Genomic DNA, 10,144 nt, shown 5'->3' with positions numbered 1-10,144 from the left:
GGGTGTAGCCTTTCTCCGGAAGCAGTGGCGGAACGGGGGCTTTCTCCTTCGAAAGCCGGTCAAAGACGTTCTTCTTGGCCGGTCCATCCTTGTTCTCGGGGGGGTTTCCCTGTTCTCTCCGATCTCCGAGCTCCCGATCTGATTCTCTCTTCAGGCGGGCCGCCTCCTCTACATTAGCGGCCGCGTGCGCCCTGGTCAAGAACTCCTCCAGGTCTCCGGGAGGCTTCTCGGCTAGCTTGTAGAAGAGTTCCTCTGCCCTGAACCCGTTCATGAAGGCGGCCATGACCATCTTTTCGTTCTTGTCCCTGATCTGCAGGCTCTCCGTGTTGAAGCGGGTCATGAAATTCCTCAGTGACTCGTCCGACTTCTGCCTGATCGCCATCAGGTGGGTCACGTTCTTCGAATAAGTTTTCGAAGAGACGAATTGGGCGACGAACTGCTTAGCCAGTTCGGGAAAACTTCGGATAGACCCTAGTGCCAGATCCTGGAACCAGAGCCGAGCATTTCCCTTCAGAAACATGGGGAAGGTTTTGTAGCAGATTTCATCCGCGGCTGTTTGCAGACGCATGTGCGTCAAGAAGACCGAGAGGTGGTCTTCCGGGTCGATTGAAGCGTCATTCAACTCAATGTTCGGGATTTTGAACATCCGGGGTAGTGGGTAGTCCTCTATCTCTCGGGTAAAGGGCGAGGTGGTATAGTTGTCCTCGTACAACTGCGGCCGCAAGATCTGCTCGAGTTCGTCTCTAACAGGCTTCCACTGGGGAAGGTTGCGCGGCCGGCTTTTGACGGATCGGTCGAGGGAGCGCTCAGGCTCGTTCCACCCAGGCTTCCGCGGGGAGGGGTTTCTCGGTCGGCCCCAGCGGACCGGTCGCGGGAGTACCTCTCGCTATCCCCGACCATCGAGGCCCGTGCGCGAGGGAGAGTCCGTAGCCGTTTCCTCCTGAGAGGCTGGTCTCGGGACTCATCTTCCGAGGGGTCGGGGTGATTCTTTCTCCTTCCCCTGCGCCTTGGAGATCTGCGCGCCTCCGGCTTCACCTCCCTCCTTCGCTTGTCGGATCATGTCTTCCAGCATGGGGAAGTTCTCCGATACGAACTGAAGGATCTGCTGTCTCCGTTTCCCTGAAAGGGCTGAGATCCCGGCGTCCCGTGTAGCCTCGGGTCTCCCTTCGCCGGGATCCCTCGCTTGCTCCAGAATCGGTGGTCTCCATGGTTCGCTTGGAACGCGTTCTCGCCATCAACACGACTACACTTTACCTTTTGGTTCCCACAGACAGCGCCAACTGAAGAAGCGCTGAGCTTTCCCGACCACCGAGCTGATCTGACGAGCTCGGCGTGCTGATGAGAAGAGCGTGTCCCAAGCCTGCAAAGCGAACAAGAGAGTGGTCTAACAGGGGGGCCCCGAGGTGGTCCCCGTGGGCACTCCGACGGTCAAGTTAGTTTTCCGGTGAGTGAGATTCACGGGAAATAAAACAGTCGGGGTGTTTTGCCAATAGTGAGCGTATCTTGTGTAACTGGTGTGCGTTATCATTTATACTTGCTCGAGAGTCCGACCTCTATATGTTTCGGGACTTACCCAATATAGCTTCAATCCCTCGCTGAGGGGGATTCTCCCCACCCTCTGCGGGATTGTTTCCCGGAGCCCTTCGAAACCCTAGTGACGGTGTGCCCCAGGACGGTTGTCAGGGGCCCGGGGGTCCAGGCCCAACTCTGACCCTCCTGAGCTGCCACATGTCTAGGCCCAGGATGGGACCTCTGCAAATAGCAAGTCGATTAAGGTTCATAGATGAGTTTGATTTTTGAGTATGTTGATCTACTTGTGGAAATAAAATTATTGACACAAAAAGATTTTTTTAAAAAAAAATAATTTAGTTGTATAGATAAATGGAGAGAAAAGTAATGAAGAGGATCTCGTGCTATTTTAATTGTGTGAACGAGGACAACAATTAGTATATTTACAATTTTACATAGCAAAGTAATATCAAATAGTATAATGAGAATTCATTAACTACAATAAAGTCCAGACCTACTACGTCTCAGCTCAGCTGCATCTCCATGCAAGAAACTACAATTGTCCTACAAATTTTTTAAATGATTTGTTTTAGCAAGTAACTGGCGAAGAAAATGCAAGAAAAAAAAAAGGGAGAACGAAGATGACAAGAGCAGAAAGTCTCATTGTGAGATGATGAATACTTTTAACCAAAAATCCAGGTCGGAATCTGGTTTTCATTTGTTACCTTCACTATATAGAGGCTGATATCGAATTGAGGACCAGGGTAGGTTGAAACAGGGGAAATGTTGGCCCCCAAGGCCATTTTTTTGCTGGTTTGAACAAAGCCAGGGCAGCCCACGTTGTAGCATCCAGTGGATCCATAATGATGTCTCTGTTACAGCAACCAGATTTTAGTACATATCTGTGATACCAATATAGAATTAAAATTTTTTTTAAGTATAAGTGAAAGGACCTGAATTTGAGATTTCTCATTTATACTCCCTTCTCCTGAACCACCCGACCCATCCCTCCCCTTATATATTCAAGGGTTAATTACATTTACCTCCCCTAAGATTTGACCATATTACCAATCAATCCCTGTAATTTGTCCAAATAACGGTCTCACCCTTTGAATGATCAAACATTTAACAAAAACCCCCTTAATGCCGAAAATGCCCTTATTGAGGCCATGTTGCATTAAAAAAAGAACATATTTTTATTTTATTAACCCTGAAGCAATCCAAAAAAATAGAAAAAAGTTTTTGCTTATTATTTTATAAAAACCATATCTTTGCTTCCATAAATAGTTTTGAATCAATAATTATTTTAAATCTTAAAAATGAATATTAAAAATTAGATAAATTGAAAGAAAAATTAAAAAAGAAGAAATTATTTTAATTCCTGGAGTATGGTTCAAATTGAGGAAAACATGTCTTGTGCTCTCCGCAACATGCCTTGAACCACAAATTCGAACCATACTTGAGAATTTAAAATAATTGCTTCTTTTTTATTTTTCTTTCAATTTATCTAATTTTTAATATTCATTTTTAAGATTTAAAATAATTATTGATTCAAAACTAGTTATGGAAGTAAAGATATGGTTTTTATAAAATAATAAGCAAAAACTTTTTTTCTATTTTTTTGGATTACTTCAGAGTTAATAAAATAAAAATATATTCTTTTTTTAATGCAACATGGCCTCAATAAGGGCATTTTCAGCATTAAGGGGGTTTTTGTTAAATGTTTGATCATTCAAAGGGTGAGACCGTTATTTGGACAAATTACAGGGATTGATTGGTAATATGGTCAAACCTCAGGGGAGGTAAATGTAATTAACCCTATATTCAAACTTATGTAAGCAGAAGTTGTGTGCATTGAAAAAAATTGATTGCCCAAACATACTAAGTGGAAAATAGTGTTTCACTTACAGTCCAATAAGTGAAAAGTCTTGGCTTGTTGTCTACAAATATATCAGCGTCTACCTGTTATTTTAACAATTGAAGTAAGCAAACCATATAGTATGAGATAAATAACTACATATTTACAACTCACAAACAAGATGAATACTACGTTACTGATATTATAGAGAAGCAATACCGTCCAACCAGCTTCAATGGTGTTGGTACTCGAACCACCACCTCCAACAACCCAAATCTGGGATAAGCTAAATTCAATTCTGTTCTGAACGTAGGGTTGCCAAACGTTTATTGTTGCCTTTGCTCCATGATACTTGTCACCTTGAACATATGCAATTGCATACTACACAATTGCAAAAGAAAACAAATATACAACAAGATGAGACTACAAGTAAAAAAAGAAAAAAAATGAGAAATTCAGATTAAAAGAAGAAAAAAATCAATTCAATGAGGGGCAAATTACAATAAAAAGAAAAGAGAAGAAATCCCTCCAAGGTATAACATGATTCTCACTTTATTCTCTAACATAATTGTTTGTTTCTAACTTTGTGAGACCCAAGATCATTAGTCAATTCTAACTTTACATAATGGCCACCTTTGAATAATATTTTTACTTAGGATAATTTAGTTGATCCAGGTGTAGTGTGTTTTTTGTACTTACCCCTTAAAGTCATCTTTTTTTTTTTTTCTATTTTTAACTGCAAGAACATTATTGAACTCTAATATTTTATAACGTTCATGACAAATAATGTCCGAAGAATTTTCTATTACATTATACTATGAATAGAATAATATACTCATGGATTTGGATTTAGTTAAATTTTGTCCCAAGATTACACTTTTCCAAGATGAAGGCAACGTGTTGCTTATTTCATGTGAAAAGGGAAAAAAAATCTAGAAAACCATAATCTAAAAAATTAAAATTTGAAAATAGATTAAAAAAAAAATCTATAAAAGCCTAGAAACGGTCAGCCTCACTTTCCAAGAATTTGGAACCAAAAAATGTGCATATGGGTGCTCTTGTATTTCTTTTAGTAGTTAGAGCATCCACTTTATATATATGTATGTATGCACGTACGTATGTGCATGTGTATATAGAGTTTTTGTATACTTAGAAAAAAATAAGGGAGAAACACGTTGGGTTTGACTGTGAAAGCTTCTAAGTTCGTTTTTTAATATACTGTGCCTATAGGTACTTTTGTCAAATTTAGGTACTTTTCTCAAATTTAGCGGTTTAAGTGACAAGGGCATTTTGGTCGTATTGATGAGTTTTATTAACAAAGGAAGCAAAGTGAGAAAGAAAATATAAGGGCTGACTGATTCCACTTTGCATTTCTAAACTTATATCACTTTTTTACTTTGTATTTTAAACTTTAATTTTAGGTATTTTACACCATAAATTCTTAATTTTAAACACTTTGCATCTTAAATTTTTAAGTTTTTGTCTCATTTAAATTCAATCGATGATTATATTCGCAAAATTTAAGAGGGGAGCTTTTTGTGATTAATTCTTCAAAATGCTTCAATTACCATCATCTAATGAGAATTCACTCCTACAAAGTTGCCAAAACTTTTTCAAATTTTAATACACTCAAAAAGTAAGAGTACTAAATATATGTAGATAGATATCTACGTATGTGTAACAAGAAAATAGTAACATAAACATATATAATATACTTTAGTCGTTGTTTCAAGTGACTGCACCATATGTATCGAAACTTCACAATTTTAGAAAAGCAAAAAAAAAAAACATTATCTACAGAAGAATAAACTGTGAACAAAAGGAATATTTAAAAAGTTGAAACCATTACTTTTTCCACCATTAGTGCGGATCATATGAATAAAATGATGGTTTCTATCGGAAAAAAAAAAAAGAAAAAGTTGAAATCGTTACTCTTTTTGGAACGATTGTCGATTCTAATTAAAGTAAGTTAAGTGATAAATATATCCAATGAACGTGAATAAATCCCTAGAATCTCATTACTAGTTCAACATTAGCACAGGTTGATGGATATAGTTCTAGGCATATATAATCAGATACAGACAGACACATATATGATAACAATTATAAAAACAATATAAATAAACTCCACTCTTAAACATCAGTACAGGTGCAATAGGAATTCTAGCAAATGCAAATGGTCGTGTAAGCACAATTTTCTCTGTCAAGAGACATGAGATAATCAATCTGCCATTTTACCTTTTTTTTTAATATAAAAAGGAAATCTACTTAGTTTATCAATGAGGCGCATATCTTGCCTATAGAAAAAGAAAATCCTAAAGTTAAGTCTCCTAGTCTGAAGTTTGTAGCCCAATGAACATTATTAATCTCACTTTGTGACTGTCATTCCATATTGTAATCACCACACGCCCAGTTTTGGTCCTAACAAAAATCCATCCACTATATAACTATCTCAAATCACAGTTAAAAATGTTGGTTCAGTGTAATTAAGCTATGCAGCCATTTTACAAGGTAAAAAATGATCAAAAATCTAAGTTAAAACCAAAATTTATTGACTTGAGTTTGTAAGAAATGTAAATTTACTATTTTAACAGTAAAGGATGATAATATTCATTTGACGAAAGGTGAGAGACATTTTGAATGATTCTTTTAAAGATTAATTTCTACATATAACAATGAAATATATTTTAAATTGATAACTTAATCTGTTGGACTCTTGCTCAATTGTTGTAATTTCATCAAAGTATGTATAATTTGCTAATTATTATTTTCCGCACTATGGTGAGACATTTTTTTATTCTACTTTCATATCTCGAGTTTTACTTCCTTTTTAATTACGTATCTTTGACTTGATATAATGTAAAAGAAGATATTTAGTTTCTAGTTAGGTATACATTTCAATTGCATAGATGCACCATGTTGTCTTTGAACTATGTTCTTTGCACCTTCAGAGACAATGAATAATACTTCAACGGAACTTTTTGCCAGATATCATCCTTGTTCATTCGTTTATTCATTTTCATCTGTGCAGCTGAAAGTTACTTAACCAATTTGAGTTACAATGCATGGAACTTAAACAATTAATCAAAAGATGCAACTCTTTTAATTTATGCATCAAAGCAAGAATTCGAAATATATTTGGACAGCCAAAGAAGAAATAAATATAGTGCTAATAACCGAAATACTAAAATGTATCATAAAATTTTTCCAAATAAACAAAGAAAATAATGGGGTAAGACGAAATGGATTTTACAATTGTTAATAAAAAACTATTTTGCTTTTTTAACCTTTTAGTAAGACATACGAGATCCAGTATGCTACATAGCCACAAACACATCTCCAGATAATGGATTCGTTCCTCAAGAAAATTCAGACAGCTGAAAACATCATATCCAGCAAAAATGGAAATACAGTTTAAAGCAGGATATTGGCATTTAATTTGGCAATAGAACATGGAATGAATAAGATAACATTTGAATCTCATACATGAATGCAGCAGCATGTTAGGTTGCAAAGTGATTGAAAAAAAAAATTATCTTCATTTCCCTGTAAAGATGCGGAAAGAAAAAGAATTTGGTTATAACGAATCATTTTTCTCTTTAAGGAAGAAATTTTCAATTTGATAGCAATGGATCCTTCATGTACATGTTACTGGACCGTATTTGCTCCAACAATCTCTCGATAAATATAAAAAGTTTATTTGCAAGTAGAAAAGTCGAATTATCATATGACGGGAAGTGGAGAAAAAAAAACTGGTTAATCATGGACACTTAGGATTTCTTCCTGGTCCACCAAAGTAAAAGTAATCTCCGGCATCATCACTCTTTCCAGATACTATGGTGTAGCAATTCGGCTTCTCAGATACGGTAGTGATATCACCAGGAGGGACTAAGGTGTTGGATTGATCAACTACTTGAAGATTCTTGAAGTAACTTGCCCCTCCAGCTTGTTCTTCAGCAAAATGGCCACTGCCCATTTGAGTTGTGGTGTGTTGCCCACCTTGAGCATTATTTATTATCTCTCCACCCCATTCAATTAGTGAAGCACTGTCTGCTAGGTCTGTAAATAAGGAAGCAGGCCAATAACCAATTACATCGTCATTCCCGTGTTGTAGCCACCACACATTTTGCTTTGGGTCCTAAACAAAATTATACCACTATATTATGAGTTTTTTCAAATCTCAGAAAATAAAAAATTAGGGTTATGTTGTACCTAAGATGCCCTTAATCCATTTTGGCTGTCATTACCTTAAAGATTTGTAGGATGATTTCATGTTGAGCACCATGATAGGTAGAAACTGGTGAAAGGGCAACATCTAATGCAATTGAATTACTGGTATGAACAAAGCCAGGGCAGCGCAAGTTGTAGCACCCAGTAGTTTGATAGCCATCTCTCTGTTAGCATGACCAAATTTTGATAGACATATGATGAAAATTTAGATTCAGGCAAACATATTATATATGCATTAGGATTGATAATATTTTGTGACTTACAGTCCAGTAAGTGAAAAGTCTTGTGTTGCTATCTCCAAAGAGACTTGGAAATACCTATTATACAAAAGAAATAAGTAGACAATAAAGTTCAAGACACATGCATGGCCAGATGTATTTATTATAGGGAAGAAGTACCATCCAACCAGCTTCAATGGTGTTCAGATCTGAATTAGCACCGGCAAGAACCCATATTTGAGCCAAGCTAAATTCACCACTGCCCTGAACTTGGGGTTGCCAAAGGCTTATTGTTGCCTTTGCTCCCAAATACTTGTTACTTTGGACATATGCAAATGCATGCTAAAGAATTGAAGAAAAAAGAAAATGAGAAATCGACAAAATTAATAAGCTAAAAATGAGTGAGATTTAAACAAACTCAAAAATTACCTTCCTGTTAAAGGAATTTTGATATATAATACTCCAAAGGAAAATTAGCAGACACATGCATGCGTGTGTTGCTACAATATTCTAGCAAAAATATAGTATGAGTAGATGTTTCAAGTAATTCTGTCATGCATATCAACACCTAAAAAAAAAAATTCTACAAGAGTCGTATTGTTTGTGGTACACAGCAAATTTCCAGTTGTTTAGGGTACCTCGTGATTGGAAAAGCCAGCGAGCTGGGGAAAGTTTCTGTGCTCCTTCTTTGCATATCTTGCTTTCTGGTTTCTTCTAATAGGAATAGTTCCTTCAGGGCATCTCCCACCCAACTGCCATAACTGAGCAATTGGTTTTTTATCCTCTTGGCCATGAGCATTGGATTGGAATAGTTCACCCCCACCAATTGGTCCTTTCCGAGGCTGCAAACTAGGCCTCATCTGCAACGTGCAAAAAAATACATAAAATTTTTACTTGTAGAGATTTTTCCCTTGTCTTGCTTTTTGGTGGGATAGAAAGTCTCACCAAAATGGTATGATTTTTTAGCAAAGGATGATCAAACGCTGGTTGATGATAAATGTTGACACAATCAATAATATCACCATCAGGGCTCTGCCATTGAAAACAATCATGCATCAGTTAGTCATGTACGTTGAGTCCTAAAAGTGTGGACAGAGCACTTAAATATTTCAATTAGTAATGTAAGAAAATAGAACAAGACATAGAAAAACGTGTACAAGAACAACAAATTGGAAGAAAAAAAAAGAATTTAAACAAGTACAAGTACGTAGATGTACACAAGAACATGAACACAGGCACCATGAATATTAAAGTGAGCGAAGAAGGAATAACCTTGATGGACTTGACAGGGATCTTCTTTGAACTGCTCAGCGTTTTCCTGACCTGAATCTTCTTGCTTGAGGCATCACATAAATTCATCCAGGATAATAAAATGAAGAAATAAAATAGCTTCATTTTCTTCTCACTTCTAAAACTTCCAATGCAAAATTGATTCACAGGTTGGTGGTATGTATTTGATTTCATTGCTAGGTGAATTTATAAGCTTTTAAAGTATCGTTCGTGGAATTCTACTGGTTTATTAAACGAAACCTACCAAGTCAATTGACTCGTAATTCTTCGGACCTCTTCAATCCTGGACCCCAAAACTACTACTAGACGAAAGTACGACTTAATATGGACTGTGATAGGCCATATATTCATATAATCTTTCTTTTCCTTGTCACCATTAATTAGTAGGCCGCAAACTTTCTTGTTTTTTCATGAACAAATATCGAAATAGAATGCAATAGCACTCGGTTTTCATATTACCACCAATTGCGGCTAACGAGAAGAATATATCATTCTTACAAAACAATAACTACGGAAAAAGTAAGCAAAAATTAATCAAGAACAAGCACTCAGAACTCAAGTCAAGATGGAACTTCCAGAAGAGAGGGAAAAAAAGAGTTGAAATTAGACTTGAATTGAGGAAACGGGTAACTTATTCTTCATTTATAAGGATTGGCCGCAAAATACGGAATTAATCAACTTTAGTATTCTAGTCATTAGTTGACTCATAAATTCATTGCTTTGTGGAATTCTACAGGTCTATTATTATTGGAAGGTGAAAACCTCCCAAGCCAATAGACTTGAGATTCCTTCCACACACGCCACTTCAATACGAGGCCACACAGGCCACTTCAACACGAGCAACCACTTGACTAATTAAGATCTGATCTTGATGTATCACAATGCCAAGTTAATATATTCATATGTGATATCTGTAGGTGATAATGAAAGATTGTTTAATAACCACATTTCGATCAAACATCTGTATGACAATTGATTCGAAATTTTCCATCTTTTGTCTTTGGTTACAAAGAATCATTTACCTTTTTTTTCTCCATAA

The 10,144-nt window shown here is 36.7% G+C and overlaps 2 protein-coding genes across 2 annotated transcripts; both read right to left on the bottom strand.

Annotated features, from left to right (window-relative positions):
- Positions 1–1,056: 1,056 nt before the first annotated feature.
- On the bottom strand, positions 1,057–6,372 carry LOC113740823 (uncharacterized). Its single transcript, XM_027268345.2, has 6 exons — positions 6,313–6,372; positions 3,587–3,748; positions 3,418–3,471; positions 2,235–2,381; positions 1,616–1,752; positions 1,057–1,360 (listed from the first exon to the last, which is right to left on the bottom strand). The coding sequence occupies exons 1-6, from the start codon at positions 6,370–6,372 to the stop codon at positions 1,057–1,059; spliced, it is 864 nt and encodes a 287-aa protein (XP_027124146.2).
- A 671-nt stretch (positions 6,373–7,043) lies between these two features.
- LOC113724895 (protein neprosin-like) lies at positions 7,044–9,237 on the bottom strand. The gene is made up of 7 exons (XM_027247779.2): positions 9,088–9,237; positions 8,761–8,847; positions 8,454–8,675; positions 7,996–8,157; positions 7,861–7,914; positions 7,615–7,761; positions 7,044–7,505 (listed from the first exon to the last, which is right to left on the bottom strand). Exons 1-7 carry the CDS (start codon positions 9,208–9,210, stop codon positions 7,128–7,130), a joined length of 1,173 nt encoding a protein of 390 aa, XP_027103580.1. The 5' UTR covers positions 9,211–9,237; the 3' UTR covers positions 7,044–7,127.
- Between the last annotated feature and the right edge of the window lie 907 nt (positions 9,238–10,144).

The sequence above is a fragment of the Coffea arabica genome, chromosome 1c, assembly GCF_036785885.1.
Source record: "Coffea arabica cultivar ET-39 chromosome 1c, Coffea Arabica ET-39 HiFi, whole genome shotgun sequence".
NCBI classification, from domain to species: domain Eukaryota; kingdom Viridiplantae; phylum Streptophyta; class Magnoliopsida; order Gentianales; family Rubiaceae; genus Coffea; species Coffea arabica.
The sequence above is the reverse complement of the archived record's forward strand: the minus strand, read 5'-3'. Positions and strand labels throughout refer to the sequence as shown.

Coding starts and splice junctions, on each gene's coding strand:
- LOC113740823 (XM_027268345.2), bottom strand. CDS start 6,372: ATGAACAAGGATGATATCTGGCAAAAAGTTCCGTTGAAGTATTATTCA. Junction 3,749..6,312: donor ATTATTCATTGTCTCTGAAG/GTGCAAAGAACA, acceptor GCAATTGTGTAG/TATGCAATTGCATATGTTCA. Junction 3,472..3,586: donor CCATTGAAGCTGGTTGGACG/GTATTGCTTCTC, acceptor TTAAAATAACAG/GTAGACGCTGATATATTTGT.
- LOC113724895 (XM_027247779.2), bottom strand. CDS start 9,210: ATGAAGCTATTTTATTTCTTCATTTTATTATCCTGGATGAATTTATGT. Junction 8,676..8,760: donor TAAAAAATCATACCATTTTG/GTGAGACTTTCT, acceptor TGCACGTTGCAG/ATGAGGCCTAGTTTGCAGCC. Junction 7,762..7,860: donor GACTTTTCACTTACTGGACT/GTAAGTCACAAA, acceptor TCATGCTAACAG/AGAGATGGCTATCAAACTAC.